The 17,717-nt window shown below is 43.1% G+C and overlaps 1 protein-coding gene across 11 annotated transcripts in view; it reads right to left on the reverse strand.

The window, feature by feature from the left end:
• Positions 1-17,717, reverse strand: part of DAB1 (DAB adaptor protein 1) — a 177,181-nt gene that overhangs the window by 50,014 nt on the left and 109,450 nt on the right. For 8 of the 11 annotated variants that reach the window (XM_069979392.1, XM_069979400.1, XM_069979396.1 and 5 more), the window contains 4 exons: positions 8,348-8,479; positions 7,394-7,513; positions 5,424-5,462; positions 647-712 (listed from right to left, as the gene is read on the reverse strand). In XM_069979392.1, the coding sequence (XP_069835493.1) occupies positions 647-712; positions 5,424-5,462; positions 7,394-7,513; positions 8,348-8,479 (357 nt within the window). The remainder of the gene's footprint in view (positions 1-646; positions 713-5,423; positions 5,463-7,393; positions 7,514-8,347; positions 8,480-17,717) is intronic. The other 3 variants (XM_069979402.1, XM_069979399.1, XM_069979395.1) reach the window with 2 other exon arrangements.

Below are 17,717 nucleotides of genomic sequence, written 5' to 3' on the forward strand. Positions count from 1 at the left end.
TAGACTATACCAGAACATATACTAGAATCCTCCTCCCCCCCCTTTTCCCCATTTCCGCGCTGATTCAGCGAGTAATTTCCGCTTGTATTACGCTTGTATTCCGCGCTGAATCCGCGCTGAAACAGAAAATCAGAGCCCCATTGATTTGTATAGGCTTCCGCTAGCGGAAGAATGAACATGTTCATTCTTCTGGCGGAAAGCGGATTAGTTCAGTGCGGAAATTCCACTGTGTGAACTGCAGAGCAGAATTTCCATTCAACACAATGGAAATTAGCTCTGCACCTATTTTAACGGCTGAAATTTCAGCGCTGATTCAGCGCAGAAATTCAGCTGCTTTTGCTCAGTGGGAACGAGCCCGTAGATTTCAGTACTATAGTATAAACTGTGATTCAGCACTATAGCATATTCTTGCAGTAGTATTACAGTATGTATTATTGTCTAGAAATGCCATGTTCCTATTAGTAACCACTCTTTCATGTAGTTGTCAGTTATGACTGGAGTTGGTCTTTGTTATGGTTGTTATGTTCCCTTAGTTCAGTATGATAACACCTGCAGTATAGATACACTTCTAGTGACATTCCTGTACATAGTATGTGCAGTCTGGCTTAGTATACAATACAATGACATTATATGACAATGCTAGTACCTGGTATATGCTTTCCTCAGTGTCTGGATCACGTATGGACTCATGGCCAGCTTCAAACACTATGTACTATAAGCGGCATCCAGCAGAGGAGGGAGAGCGCAAGGGACAGCAGGAAAAATAGAAAAGACGGAAATTCAGATACAAAATGGAGAAAGCAGCAAAACAGAGAATTTCACCAGTGTACATGCAGCATTACAAGCATTACAAGAAGAACTTTTTAGTATACAGTGATTTGGCTTTATTTATATAGGACGGACTGTTGCTTTTAGGTTGCTGTTATATATGTGTTAGTGATCACAAAAAAAAATAATAATAATAATAATAATCACAATTTGATGTTAAAGTGGTACTCCAGAGAATTTTTATTTTTAAATTCACAGGTGTCAGAAAGTTAAATAGATTTGCAAATAACTTTTATTTACTTTTGAATATTTATCAGCTGCTGTATGTCTTGCAGGAAGTGGTGTATTCTTTCCAGTCTGACACAGTGCTCTCTGCTGCCACCTCTGTCCATGTCAGGAACTGTCCAGGGCAGTAGAAAATCCCCACAGCAAAACCTCTCCTGCTTTGGACGGTTCCTGACATGGACAGAGGTGGCAGCAGAGGACACTGTGTCAGAGTAGAAAGAAAACTGCTGTATGTCCTGCAGGACATACAGCAGCTGATAAGTACTGGAAGACTTGAGATTTTTATATAGATCCTAATTAACTAATCTATATAAGGGCCCTATTATACGGAGCGATGATCTGCCGAATCATAGTCTAGACAACTATCAGCCGAGGATAGCAATCATAGCTATGTCTAATAGTAATGCACGGCTGACGGCTGATGAATGTGTAAAGAGAATGATATAGAATATGCATACCTCTCCATGCTTCCCAGCGCTTCTGCCCATTCCCTGGTATCTTTCTGGCTTCTGCCCCCCACTGTAGCCACTGGAACTTCAGAGCCGATCTCTGGACAGCACCGCAGCCGGTATTTAGCTGAGTGGCCTGTCACTTCAGAGATGGGCTCTGAAGCAGTGGCGACGGGCAGCAGCCAGGAAGACAATGGAGAGCATGGACAGGTATGTATAAACTTTATTATTTTACACTAAAAGCCAGGGCTGCCCGGATATGTCTAATGATATATACTGTATATATACAGGGTGATCCAAAAGTAGATGGACAGTATGTGTAATAGGTAGGGATGGTCCGAACCTGCCGAGGTACGGGTTCGTATGAACCCGAATGCTCGGCAGCAGATTCCTGCTGCGGAGCGGGCGGATCCAGCGGGAGTAACGCCTGGAAAACTGGGATACAGCCTATGGCCAGTTTTCCAGGCGGTCCTCCCGATGGAACCGCTGCCGAGGGTTCGGGTTCGTACGAACTCGGTTCGGACCATCCCTAGTAATAGGGTTATAAAGGGGGAGATTTATCAAATATGATGTAAAGTGAAACTAACTCAGTTGCCCCTAGCAACCAATCAGGTTCCACCTTTCATTCCTCACAGAATCTTTGGAAAATGAAAGGTAGAATCTGATTGGTTGCTAGGGGCAACTGAGCCAGTTTCACTTTACATTATGTTTGATATATCTTCCCCGGAGTCCATAACCCTATTACATATACTGTCCACCTACTTTTTGACCAATATATATATATATATATATATATATATATTTTTTTTTTTTTTTTTTTTTTTTTCCCTGACTAGTTGATTAAAAAAAAATTCTCCAGAGCACCCCTTTAATATGCACACCGCACATCTGTGGCTCATCCAGGTGTTTGATCATGGAGCGCTTTCATGTATCTATAAGAGGGAACCTTTTACACCCCAGACCTGCAGGACCGACATGGAGCTGGTCAATATTACGAGGATCAGAGTCCCGATAACCCAGATACTTCATCGCTGATAGACTCCAGTAGATTAGAGCGTGCTGTATGTGACTTTGATGGCTGTGTGCCGTGAATTACAGGGACCTGTGCCGCCATCTCACTCAATGTGGATCTAGATAATCTGATTCGACTCGCTAAGCTTATTAATTCTGGATTAATAGTGAAACAATGTGACTGCCGCCCGGCTGTGAGAGTCACACAGAGGAAAGTCTGAATCTACAAAGGGGAAACCGCGAGACTCCTGCAGTTTAACACAACCGCCTCTGGTTCCATAGAACTGTTTGACCTATATTGTCGGAGGCCATTGTGCTCATGGAAGAGCCGAGCACTGATATCATTTGTGTCATTTTAGAATAGTTCCAGCATTACTAAAGCTCCAGATTATCAAAACATTTATTACAATACATTTAAAAGCTCTGCATGGTCTTTAAGGGGGGTTCTATCCTTTTACAAGTTACTATGATCAATTCTTTATACAGATGTCCATAATTCGGACACATTGCTTCAAAGCTCCTGTACAGACATAGCTTTTACATGTAACATACTGACTGCGTACAGCCACCACTAGAAGAAGCTTACTTTAAACTGCATAATAGCATAGTATGAGGTATGCCCTTGAGCTCCCCCTAGTGGTGGATGCAGATAGCCAGAATCCGCTCTGCATCAGAAAAATGCAGCTCTGGCTGCTATAAAGATACATTTTATAAAGAATCATATCGTATAGAAGGAAATTAGCGGCACTCACCACTTTGTAGCAATTTCAACGTTCCTTTATTGAAAAAAACACAAAATATTTTCATCGTAGGTGAGACACCACACCACGCCAAAACTGTGTTGCCACCTAACATAGTTTTGGCATGGTCTGGCGTCTCACCTGCGATGAAAATGTTTTGGTTTTCTCAATAAAGGAACGATGAATTTGCTACAAAGTGGTGAGTGCTGCTAATTTCCTTCTATACAATATGATGAACTGAAAGACATAGCTGAATACCTGTTCTATCTGCCTGCAAGGACTCACTCCTTATATATTGGATGGGAGAATGTGTTTCACGGGAAGGTAACTCCTGCTGTGCCGCTGCTGTTTCTTTCTTGCGATTTTATTGATTTAAGAATATTGACTTCAGGATAACCATAACACTTAAAGGGAATCTGTCACTAGCTGTATACTGCTTTAAATGAGGGCAGCATAAACTAGTGAAAGAAATGCTGAACAGATCGGTGTATTACTTACATCATTCTGTTCAGCCGTTCTCCTAATATGCAGTAGAATAGGATTATTGCCATGCCCCCTCCCCCCACCCTCCAGTTGCTGATTGACAGCTGACTGCCTATACACAGCATGGATAGATAACTGCCAATCAGCAGTTGGTGGGTGGAGTTTTCTGCTTCTCATGAATATCCAGGACTACTGGGCACATGCACATAATAGAGAGGACTACTTATTGTCCATGTACATGGATATCTCTGGATCAGCTGCACAGAACAATGTAAATGATACATCATTCTGTTCAGCTTCTCTGTCACTAGTTTATGCTACCCTTAGCTAGGACAGCCTACACCTACCGACAGGCTCATTAAGGAGGATCATTACCATTAGAATTATTCCCAATCTACCATGTTATAGAGGAGGAGCTGAGCAGATTGATATACAGTTGTGTGTAAAATTGTTCAGCAGAATTTAGAAATTATTGATTGAAATCTCTGTTCTCTCTGGGCTCAGGAGTCCAGTGGGCAGTCCTACTCTACATATGTAACTGTCAGTCACTGCATAGGACCACCCACTGGACTCCTGAGCCCAGAAACCACATAACCATATATCAATCGGATCAGCTCCTCCTGATCTATAATATAATCAGACTGCACGGCAATGTTCTTTGTTTTGTCCAGTTTAGAAAATTCATTATTCATACACCCTATTAGGGAATTCTGGATCATCGAGCAGGGTTCTACGTTCATATAGCTATTCAGTGACGTAAAAGGGCGTTTTACAGCAATAGAGAAACACACATCGCTGCTCTCTTCCAAAAATAACGCCACCCCCGTCATCAGGTTGTTAGTGATATTACAACTCAGCTTCATTAACTTCAATGGAACCGAGCTGCAATAGCACACACAACCTCAGGACAGGAGTGGCACTGTTTCTTAAAGGAAGCAGTGAGTGTGTATTTTTTTATATTTCAATCCTATAGAACCTGTTACGTGATTCACATTCAAGTAAATGGGTAGAATTGTGTACCCATAGAGGTATTTTGGACTCATGGGATGACATCATAGGTGTAACTATGACATCATAAAAAAGAGGGCCAACCCATACTAATGGAACTTAATATAATTGTACATAGTAATGTTAGATATTATACATTATACATATAATTTGGGGGCTCATCTCCCTTTAATGGGCATTAGATGTTTTATGTGGGGTTGTGGGAGGGGCATATATGCTCCGCCCTATAGCTACACACCAGCTGTGTTCTTTTTTAACCCATAAATGTATAAGATTTCCAGTGGATACACAGACAATAAATTTTCCTCATTACGGAGCCGGATGGCGCTAGGAAAATGCACACAATTAGCTAGAACATTAGCCAATCCAGACCTATACCCAAAGGGCCGTCTCATAAAAGTCCCAATCTCTATTCTTAATAGCGTACTAAAAATTAAACACTTTAATCTGGATTGGAATAATATTCAATTCCTATTTAAATAAGCGAGCAGTAAAATAAGATGAAACAATAGATCACAGAGAGGCTGAGACAGTATCGTAATTGGTTTCAGTTGGGGCGGATAGGAATGATATATCCTGTTTATGACCCCTTAATAAACCGTAACTGTGTATCGCATTATCGCCGCTCCACACATTTATTTACAGCAGATTGTATTGTTTCTCCGCCAGATGAGGTTACCTGGTAAACAGGATCATCTACATCTTCTTCCAAAATTGTCTGAAGCAATGCAAGCGGAAGGAGAAAGAAAAGCGGACATAAAAAAGGCAAAAGTGAATAAGGATTGTGATCGGAATGAAAGACACAGGAAAGACAAGGCTGGAAATACTGCAGATCCCCTGACATGTGCTAATACATCCTGCACACTTGACTATACTGGACTATACATTTTACATAGGAGCAATGATTGTGCCCATTACTGTACCGCAAAATACAGTATAGCGAAGGCGCAGCCGGATCCCATTGCGGTACCTCAAACCTGGCATCAATCTTATATCTAGTTTTCTAATTCTAAGAAATTCTATAGTTTATGTTTTATTGGGTAAAGCTGACCAATGCTTTTAGAGGACTATCCTATGATCTGGCCTTTATAGGACTTTTCTATGATCTGGAAAGGATAATAAATAAAGTGCCGACAGATCACATTAGAATCACCCAGCCAATTCTAAGGCAAATACTTTGACTGGTTGGGTTGGATTTTTGTGGCCCGAGTACAGATGTAGCAGAGCTGAACATACAGAATTTCATTGGGTTTTGAAGAATGACAGTCTTAAGCCCCACTCCATTGTGAATGAAGGCTACTAGTGACTATGTTTGGCTTCGGTACTTTTTTTGTGTTTTGTTTTGGAATTGGGACAGAGATAGTCACTGCTAGCCTACATTCAGTCCAGTAAACTCAATGTACCCACTACGAGCAGATATTCCAACATATATTCGCTAACATACCTTACATCCTGAACGCAATGTGAATGAAGCCTTGGCTATGGTACAGTGACAAACTCAACTCTGCTGCATCTATATGTCAATACTGAAATTGTTTGATCACTGGCATGTCCACATAACCATACATATGGGAACCATCTTTCTATGCCAAACCTTCATCTAATGCAGTGGTTCTACGGCTGTTATGAAACTATAGCACACTGATGATTCTAGTTGAGTAAGAAGTGGAGAGTGCCAATTGGAGACCCATCAGCTAGTGTCTGTGGTCTTCAGTCATTACTAGAGATGAGTGAACCTGATCGTGCAGCATTTGATCACAGGTGGTTGAAGAAGATGGATACAGCAGTAAAGGCCCTATACAGGAGGAGCAAGCGAGCGCCAACCTATCAGATCAGTGCTTACTATTACATGCACCAACAGCGAGCAGGTAAGAGCGAGGGTGGGGGGGTGGATGCGGAAAGCTGCGGTAAGGGCTCCCCGAAAGATCTTTAGATGGTCCGAGTGGCCTCTAGGAGATAGCGGCGATCTGCTGCCACCATTCCTATTACACGGAGCGATGGCCGGCACACCGTCCTTATTGCTGAAGTTTTTTTCAACATGTTGAAAGACAAGGATCAGCTGACATCAAGCATGTCAACTGATCGTTGCCTTTTAACAGGAGCTATTACACCCATTAATTATCGGCCATAACGGCCGATAATAGGCCAAATTACTTGTAGGAGTAATAGGGCCTTAAGGCTGCCTGGAAAATATGGATACAACTATATCAACTGTATCCATGTTTTTCAGGACTCCCTAGGGCCGCATCCAACTTCTTCAGCCATCGGTTATCAAATGCCACACGACCGGGTTCGGATGAACCTGAGCATGCTCAAGGTTTGCCCATGAGATCAATTGTCTGGGCACAGTCTACTAGTGACTATGTTTGGTCCATTCCTGCAGTTTGGAGTCTTATAAAATAACATGATACACCTGTTGTCACTAGTAGACTGTGTCCAGTCCATGGAACTCAATGGGTGCCAATATACAATGTCAGAAATATGACCATACTCCTCGCATGCTGAGAGTTGTAGTCATCTGGAGACCTCTGACTTAACATCTATGGCTGATGGTTCAGTTGTACAATTTGCATTCACCGGATAATTTCCTACACTGGTATCATGGTATGGGTCAGATACGTGGCCCTTTACCCTCTGCAATCTGGGTACCTGATATACTGCCTGTTCACACTGTTTATCTTTTTGTGCTTTCTTCTCCATTTCCTCCCTCTGTTTCAGTTCATAGATAAGCTGGAATAAATCTCGCAAATCCAAGATGACTGGCTCGGCCTGAAATTGAAGGACAATACTTGAAATTAGTTTTTCGGCAAGAATTCCATGTATCTCCTCCCTGACAGCGACAACAACAAAACGTTTCCTAAATATTGTCTGACTCTTCGCTAACATCAGACGCTCGCAAAGGGGCTCCGAGACACCGGGAAATGTCACCGGAGGAGGACGGTTATTAATCAGCGGGTGAAGGGAAGAGAATTCCTACGTGGGGCGATGATGAATTCTTCCTGCAGCCGCCAAGCCTCATGTTTACAGATTGGGCGATAAGATGCGGAGCTGATTCATAAGCGGCATGCGTCTATGTGGACGCTACCTGCGGCAATCTCAATACCGCATGTTATTATGAACCTTTCAGAGGTATTGATAAATGACAGTGACAGAACGTGAATCAAACACGCAGCAACATGGGATTTCTATTAATAATGGCTCTCATCATGCTCAACTGAGGAAGAGGCCATCTATAAAGAGAAACGTACTATAGGACTATACAGAGTGTCATGTAAGAGAGATGGATGGAGGACAAAACAAGTTATACAATGAATCTGATCATTAGACATAGAACCTTCTCTATAAGATCTCATGCAATTGGTCTGATCATGGTTGGCCATTCAGTTTCATGGTTGGCCATGTAGTCCCTAAAGTTTACCTAGAACAAGGGTAGGGAACCTTGGCTCCCCAGCTGTTGCAAAACTACAACTCCCATCATGCCTGGACAGCCAAAGCTAAAGCTTTGGCTGTCCAGGCATGATGGGAGTTGTAGTTTTGCAACAGCTGGAGAGCCAAGGTTCCCTACCCCTGACTTAGAATGAATCTCTATACTTCTATACTTACTGCCTGGGCGGTTTTTATTGCCACAAATCTGTGGTTCCCCTCCTTCCCACACACGTATCCGAACGCCCGGTGGTCTGTAATATCCTTGGCAATGTAGGAGATTTCATGTACGGCATGATGGTGGTGGAGAATCTGGAAAAAATAAGTAAAAGATCCGGAAGTGAGTTTTAAAAGTAAGTATTGATTCTTTGATTTTTTTTTTTTTTCATATTTTTGGAGCCCATAAAAGAAAATATTAAATATTTACCTAGAAAAATTACAAATGTTTACATTTTAGTTTTATGAGAATCAACCAGTTTGACTGCAGACTTGTTCCTTATTGTGGGATAAGTAAAGGGGAACACTGCCTTTAGGGTGGGACCTTGTGTTGTAAAATCCATCTTTTGCTCCATAGGGAATCTGTTTGGGGTTCTCAGTTTCAAAATCTTTAAATTTGTCAGTGTGACTCTTTATGGTGGACTTCCCCTTTAAATGATCAAACAGCAGTAAATCACGTTATGTCCCTATCTGGCAGATTGTTTGTATCTTTCCTAAAGTCATAAGGAACAAATGATTCTTATTTTTCCATTTTGGCTTTCTTATTGGGGCCAGAACATTTGCATCTAGTGAATTATGTATTGCAAGGTTCTGCCCAGAATACATCAATGAATATTTAACAGACAAGCCGCTAAATCTGCCATTAAGATTGTAGCAATAACTTGGATCAATGTATCAGAGTCACTCTGATACATATAACCCACCTGACCCGCCAATCAGCTGATCAGGTTATCAGGCACAGCGCCATACCTTTAGTAGTGGCTGTGGCTGGTACTGCAGCTTAGTCCCATTATCTCAAATTTAGCTGTTCCAAATCCCTGAATGGCAATGCTGCCAGAAAGTGGTGTATCTCTGTAATAGGGGAATTTTCCTTTTATATAATTACTTTGCATAATAAAGTGCCTCTCCAGCTATTCCAAAACTACAGCTCCCAGCATGCTCTAGTACATATTCATGTTGTATAAGACAATAGTCTCTAATCTTTGGCTTTCCAGTTGTGACAAAACTATAACTCCCAGTATGACCTGACAGTCATTGGTTGTTATGGCATGCTGGGAGTTGTGGTTCTACAACAGATGAAGGACTACAGGTAGGATAACACTGGGCAAAGGGGGTTTAGACATGGCTATGAGTGAAAGTATTTATTTAAAGTGGTTATCCAGCACTACACAAAAATGGACACTTTCTTCAAGAGACAGCCCCCCTCTTGTCTCCAGTTTGGGTGTGGTTTTTGTAACTCATTTCCTTTGAAGTGAATAGAGCTTAAGGGTATATTCACACGAACGGACTCGCAGTGAGATCCTCGCTGCGAGTCCGGCAGGTCCTGGCAGTTCCCACACACTATATACTCGCTGCGGTCGTTCAGTATGTAATTCTACCGCCCTTAACCACTTCTGCTCCTGCCCGGCTCCCCCGCTGTAAGCATACATTACCTGTCCTCGCTGCACGGGTCCAGCGTCCTGCTCTCCCGTCCGGCCAATCAGTGTGTTGCCCAGCCGCAGCCACTGATTGGCCGGACGCCGGACTTGTGCAGCGAGGACAGGTAAAGTATGCTTACAGCGGGGTAGCCGGGCAGGAGCAGAAGGGGTTAAGGGCAGTAAAATTACATACTGAACGACCGCAGCAAGTATATAGTGTGTGGGAACTGCCAGGACCTGCCGGACTTGCAGCGAGAATCTCGCTGCGAGTCCGTTCGTGTAAATATACCCTAGAGGGGTTATCCAGTGCTACAAAAACATGGCTCCTTTTCCCCCTCTCTTGTCTCCAGGTCAGGTGTGGTTTGCAATTAAGCTCCATTCACTTCAATAAAACTGAGTTTGAAACCCCCTCCAATCTGGAGACAAGAGAGGGGGAAAAGTGGCCACGTTTTTGTAGTACTGGATAACCCCTTTAATTGCAAATCGCACCTGAACTGGAGACAAGAGTCATGCTGTCTCTGGAAGAAAGTGGCCATGTTTTTGTAGCACTGGATAACCCCTTTAACATAGGAGGGATATATGGCTGTTACAGGTAATGCTATTGTGTTCTGCAGTGATTTCCAGAGCAGGAGATCCGTCACTTATGCAACTTTTTTTTAAAGTTGTTGAAAAGTCATGGAGTGTTAAAATGTTATAAGAGAAATAGATACAAGATGCTCCCAGACCACATGTGATACAAGGAAATGCACAAAAACAAGTGGCTGAGTAAAAAAGAGGATGTTCCCGGCTGAAATCCTCAACTGTATGTTAATGTATAAAGTGAATGTTTACCATCAGGTAATTGATAGTTATAAGTTCCTGCGAGGAAATGTCACCGCAGCGACAATGTTAATTATCCCTGTGAATGTGTTGTTGTGATTCACGGCTCCCACATGACAAAACCGCCAACGGAGAGTGAGAATCCAGCATCTGGCTCCCATTCAGCCCCAGGGTCCTCTATGGACTGTAATAATACCTCACAGGGACACCTTGGGGGAGATTTATCAAACATGGGGTAAAGTAAAACTGGCTCAGTTGCCCCTAGCAACCAATCAGATTCCACCTTTCATTTTCCAAAGAGTCTGTGAGGAATGAAAGGTGGAATCTGATTGGTTGCTAGGGGCAACTGAGCCAGTTTTACTTTGCACCATGTTTGATAAATATCCCCCATTGTGCTCGGTATCTGTCCTATGATTTTCCTGCTCATTCATGTAGCATTATGTGATCACTGGAGTTTTCCTTTAAGCTTCCATTGAGATTAGTTAGGATATGAATCTATATGAGTCTCATTATCTCATCTCCCGGAGCTGTCAGGACCGCCGACCCCTAGAAGCTCGGACCCGATGTGTCTGATATGTCGTCTGTAGCATTTCTAACACCTTGTCTCCTGCGCTGTCCTCGCCATTGACCGTTCTCCCATCATTATAATTACCCTCTCCAGATGATCAGGCCGCTCACACCGGTGACATTTTCATACATTACTAAGATGTGAACGTCCACATGCAATAGGAGAATAATGTGTGGTACCTGCACTGACCAGGTAGATTAAAGGGGTACTCCAGAGAGAAAAAATTCAAATCAACTGGTGTCATAAAATGCCAGAGATTTTTAATTTACTTCAGTGTTTTAGTACTTATCAGCTGCTGTATGTCTTGCAGGATGTGGTGTGTTATTTCCAGCCTGACTCAGTGCTCTCTGCCTCCACCTCTGTCCATGTCAGGAACTGTCCAGAGCAGGAGAGGTTTTCTATTGGGATTTAGACAGTTTATGTCACGGACAGAGGTGGCAGACTCCTCAGACTAGAAAGCTGTGCAGGCTGTGGCTGCTGGAGAGGATGATGGCAGGGGAACACTGAGGGACACAGGGCACTGGAAGGACACTGAGCATCCCTCTGCCATCATCCTCCCAGCAGCCACAGCTGCACAGCTCTGTCGGGTCATGACATCACCATTTTATCCAGGAAGTGACATCACCATGTTATCCAGGAAGTGACATCACCATGTTATCCAGGAAGTGACATCACCATGTTATCCAGGAAGTGACATCACCATGTTATCCAGGAAGTGACATCACCATGTTATCCAGGAAGTGACATCACCATTTTATCCAGGAAGTGACATCACCATTTTATCCAGGAAGTGAGGCCTTGATGCAGTAGAAAGTGCAGGGAAAAAAGCACTTTATAAGCATTTCCCTTAATAAGTGTATATTGGTGATTTGTATAACTTTTGGGGGGCAGTAAAATACTCTAATAAAAGTTTTCGCCGGACTTCTCCTTTAACAAAATCCTGAGGCTCCTGTGAAGTCAACCCTGTCTGTAGGTCTGTGTAAAGTCAACACTAGTCTGAGGCTCCTGTGAAGTCAACAGTGACACATGAAAGCCAGTTCAACCATCAAATTTTTGTGATTTACAAAAGATTTGGGTAAAGTCTTTAGGGTCTGTTAACTTTTTAGAGAAGTACCATGAAAATAAGATCACCAAATGCTGGGATCTCCAGTGATCAGCAGAGAGCAGCAAACGATCTATTCTCCTGCAGCGCCACCATATGGGAAATAATGTATTACATGAAAAGTATTACTGATGAGGAGGAATGGCAGTGATAATGTTTGATGATGATGGTCATTTATATTGGTGGGTATAAGGATCCATTTACACAGACAGATTATTTGACAGATTATCTGCAAAAGATTTGAAGCCAAAACCAGGAACAGACTATAAATAGAGATCAGGTCATAAAGGAAAGCCTGAGATTTTTCCTCTTTTAAATCCATTCCTGGCTTTGGCTTCAAATCTTTGGCAGATATTCTGTCAGATAATCTCTTTGTGTAAATGGACCCTAACTGATAATAATGGAGAGTGATGATGATGATGATGACGATAATGATCATACCTGTAGAAGACTGATGATGATTTAGGACGACTGATCATAAAGTGACTAATGATGATTGATGACAAGGATGATTATGATACGTTTGGTAATGACTGATGATGACTGGCAGTGATGATGATGATGATGATTTAGGATGGAAAAGATGACTCATAATGACGGCTGCTGCTGATTGAAGACAAGGATCATCATGATTGACAATGATGATGATGATAGTGAGGATGGTTGATAATAATGCTGATTGATGATGACTGAAGATGACAGCTGTGAGGATGATGATGGTGAGGATGATTAATGATGATGAAGGTGATCATATCTGGTAATGATTAATGATGATAATGGGGGTTGTGCTCCCCTTCATGTACCAGCCCCCCTACTCCCTGTCTGTCTTCTTCCCTGTATCCTCAGAGTTGCTGTGTACTCTTCTCCGTCACTTCTCGTGCTCTTTGCTCTTTCTGGCTCCGCGCCCCGTCTTTATCTCACAGATAGACCTGGCAGGACGCCGATGTGAGGCACGGAGTCTCCAGGGGCCACGTTATTCCGCTGCCGAGTATAAGTGACCTAATTGTGAGGATCCAAGAGCCACGCTACGGGGACCCTGAATATTGTATGGAGATGTCCAAGCCGCAGCCAACTCATCATCTTATCCCAGCGACTGACTTCACAATGTGACCATGTAACCTGAACATATGAGGGATACACGGTGATACATCCTCTGCTTGTATACAGCTCCGTATCTAGGCACATTTACAATCAGAGATTATGGAGTATTTCAGGAGATAGTATACTGATATATACGACAGGTAAGGAGACCATACTGCCCAGCAGCACAGAGTATTCTGAGGAGTTAGTATACTGATATATACGACAGGGGGGGGACTGTGATGACAATGAGGACAGGGATCTATGTAACGGAATGGAGACACATTGGAGGTCGCATAGTTAGAGGGGCAGGTACTAAGCAGCACAGAGTATTCTGAGGAGTTAGTATACTGATATATATATATACGACAGGTAAGGAGACCATACTGCCCAGTCGCACAGAGTATTCTGAGGAGTTAGTATACTGATATATATACGACAGGTGAGGAGACAATACTGCCCAGCAGCCAGAGGCGTAGCTAGGATTCACGGGGCCCCATAGCAAAAATTTTTAAGGGGCTCCCCTACCCTAAGCACAACACAAAGCACTGTGTGTATGTATATATGTATATATATATATATATATATATATATATATATATATATATATATACACTATATATATATATATACACACACACACACACTTTACTGCTGGTGTACTGATAACCCCTGAACTCTGCAAGGAGCTCTGCACATTTTCCTTTCCTACTTGATTGCTATCTGGAGAACAGAGGTCAGGGGTTATCAGAGCAGTGAAACAGAGATCTCAGTCTTCTGCTTGTTAACCCTTTTTTTGTTTTGTAGCATTTAAGTAAACATTGGGTCACTTACACGCTGCAATACATAAATGGTTAAGCAGAAGGACACACGCTCTTACCTTCTCCTCCAGGCCCCCCTCCTGCACGGGCCCCATAGCAACTGCCTACCCTGCCTCTATGGTAGCTACGCCCATGCCAGCAGCACAGAGTATTCTGAGGAGTTAGTATACTGATATATATATATATATACGACAGGAGAGGAGACCATACTGCCCAGCAGCATAGAGTATTCTGAGGAGTTAGTATACTGATTATATATATATAACGGAGACACATTGGAGGTCACATAGTTAGAGGGGCAGGTACTAAGCAGCACAGAGTATTTTGAGGAGTTAGTATACTGATGTATCGCAATGTGGGAAGACCATACTGCCCAGCAGCACAGAGTATGTAAGGAGAGGATTGTGATGATAGCGAGGACAAGTCTGCAGGGAGGAGAGGAACTGAGACAAAAGGAAGGTCACATAGTGTGACAGGAGTGTAAAGACTTTGTATGTTCTCTCCCTGTTTGTGTGGGGTTTCCTCCCACACCCAAAACATACGGATAAGTGAATTTACATTGTGAGCCGTATTGAGGACAGGGAGTAATGATTGACAAAACTATGTAAAGTGCTGCAGAATCTGTGTGCGCTATAGAAATAAAAGTATTATTATTATTATATGATGCTAGGAGGGGGATTGAGACAAGTGGAAGATGTGAGACCAGCAGCAGCACAGAGTATTTAAGAAAAACAGTGTAGTGATAGTGAGGACAGGGCTGCATATATCAGGGGTATGATCACTATGTGAGGGGGTGAATGTAAAGATACATGGGGGAGGGGAGGGGCTCACAGGCTGTAAGCTACATGGAAGAAGGGTCCTTAGCAGCACAAAGTATTTCAGGAGAGGAGTGTGCTGACTGCCCTGTCATTCGATGATGTGAAAAGAGTGGGAGGTCATAGGCTGAGAAATACATGGCTGGAAGGGCAGGACCTCAGCAGCACAGAGTATTTCAGGAGAGGAGTATGCTTATCCTCTAAGGCAGGGATGGGGAACCTTCGGCCCTCCAGCTGTTGCAAAACTACAATTCCCATCATGCCTGGACAGCCGAAGCTTTAGCTTAGGCTGTCCGGGCATGATGGGAATTGTAGTTTTGCAACAGCTGGAGGGCCGAAAGTTCCCCATCCCTGCTCTAAGGGGCAGTGACCTGTCCTCTTATGTTGATATTTCTGAGGACAGGGTTAGGGTAATATTGTGAGGACGGGAATGGGGACAAGTATAAAAGAAATGTAAACAGGGGTGTATCTCATATTGGTTACATTGTAACAGACAGGACACAATATAATTGCTCTTCTGAATGAAAAGATCTGAGGGATCAATAAATCTCTCACTGTCATTCTATGTATTGCTGAGATCTTGTGCATGTCATTCCAGCTCTGGCCTGTAGGGGCCAGTATATACAGGTGTTCAGATGATCTATTGTTACTGCAGAGAATAACATTTCCAGTAATATTTACATTGAGAAGAATGATGAAAATGAGGGCGTAATGTAGATATCTGTACGGGAGCTAAGAGTTATCCCTCTTCTGTCTGACCCTGCATTCCATCCTTACTCCCCCCGTCCGGACATACATCTGCCACCAGGCACTTTAGGTGTCACAATCCAATGAAGAATGTAATTGAGCCGAGGCTGGGAACATGCACATTAGCTGAAGAGTCCAGGTGATACAAATGACTCTCCAGACACGGAATGAAGTCAGTCCTGCAAAACCCTGCCAGAGATGGAAAATCCCAACGATGCCGCTCGTACTATTGGCGTCCATTGTTTTACTTGAGCTGAGAATCTATAATCTGTCGCCTGCAGTCACTGAGGCTTAGTGGAGGATTCTGGCTGTAGATATTCTAGAAAAATAGGCAAAATGACAAGTGCTTATAAACTATAATAAAGCTGCAGAGTACTAGTCATAGAGTATACAGCTGCTATGGGGTCTTAGGAGGTGGGCGCCCTATGGGTGGGCACTGTAATCCCCAGAAGAAAGGCGAGGGTCAGGCTGCTCTTGTGTCCTATGCAGCAAAAACTGAAAATTAAAGCGGCTCTCCAGCATTATAAAAAGTACCCCTACTTTTCTTGCAAAAAAAGCGCCACCCCTGTCCTTAGGTTGTGTGTGGTATTACAGTTAACCGCTCATTTCAATTGAACTGTGCTGCAATACCACACCCAAACTGACAACAAGGGTGGCGCTGTCTCTGGAATAAAGCGTTCATGTTTTTCTGAGCCTGGTATGTGTACAAAGGGTGATGAGGGTTGTATGAGCCCCAAGGCACCATCATGATTAGTCTTTACTTATCCTGGGACACAGTTTGCATGTTTGAGATGGTCTGATGAACTTTTGTATCTAATCCTATCATGTAAACTTTGTAAAGGAAACAGTACCGGCACTACCCTTCAGGCACAGCTGCTATGGGGTTGCATATACCAAAAACACTGTACGGGGTGCTCCTCATGGAATACAAGAAACATTCATAGATATGTCCGTGAAAAAGAAAAAAGTATTGATGTGTAGACTTTATTTCATATAAACTTTAAAATTCAGCAGGTTCATCTGTAGCGGGCTCGGACACCAACCACTAATTAGCACAAGCTAGCACAGCCATTTCGCGCACATGCGCGTTTCGTCTGATGAAGCGCGCATGCGCGCAAAACAGCTGTGATAGCTTGGAAATTGGATAGATTTCTTATGGCTGCCAGATCATGGTCGTGGCCACTTTTGGGTCATAGTTCAATCATACAACACCTGTAGTGCGCGAACAAGCACACTCGTCTGGACTGTTCGGATTCAGCAACGTTCTCCAAACCTGAAAGCTTGGCATTTGATTCCCGGATGCTGGAGATGTCAGATGCCGCCCTAGTGAATCCTAGAAAACATGGATACAACCATAAGCTGTATCCATGTTTTTCTGGCAACCTTAGGGCAGCATCCAACTTCTCCAGTTGCCGGACATCAAATGCCGAGTGTTCAGGTTTGGAGAAGGTTGAGCCCACAAAGTTTGCTCAACTCTACTTGCAACATATCCTTAGCAAAAGTTGGTGGCGATTTTCTACCTGGGACATTCTCTTTGACACCATAAAGACCACATGACATAGCAGGTAATGGTGGTGAATGGTGAGGAATTGCAAAAAAAAAAAAGAGAGAGATCTATCCTCGATGGATTTTTGCATGCGACTTACTTTGCCACCATTGACCTTATGGGATTGGTTTATTTTAGGCCGGGCTTCCACACATGCGGTGTTCATCACATTCTGAATTTGTACGTGGAGACACAGGGGGAGATTTATCAAACTAGTGTAAAGTAGAATTGTCTTAGTTGCCCCTAGCAACCAATCAGATTCCACCTTTCATTTTTCAAAGAATCTGTGAGGAAAGAAAAGTGGAATCTGATTGGTTGCTAGGGGCAACTGAGACAATTCTACTTACACCAGTTTCATAAATTTCCCCCCACAGCCTTAAGACTACTTTGGTAGTAGGGAGACTACAATGTTTCACCT

This window comes from Dendropsophus ebraccatus, chromosome 8 (assembly GCF_027789765.1).
Source record: "Dendropsophus ebraccatus isolate aDenEbr1 chromosome 8, aDenEbr1.pat, whole genome shotgun sequence".
Lineage (NCBI taxonomy): Eukaryota > Metazoa > Chordata > Amphibia > Anura > Hylidae > Dendropsophus > Dendropsophus ebraccatus.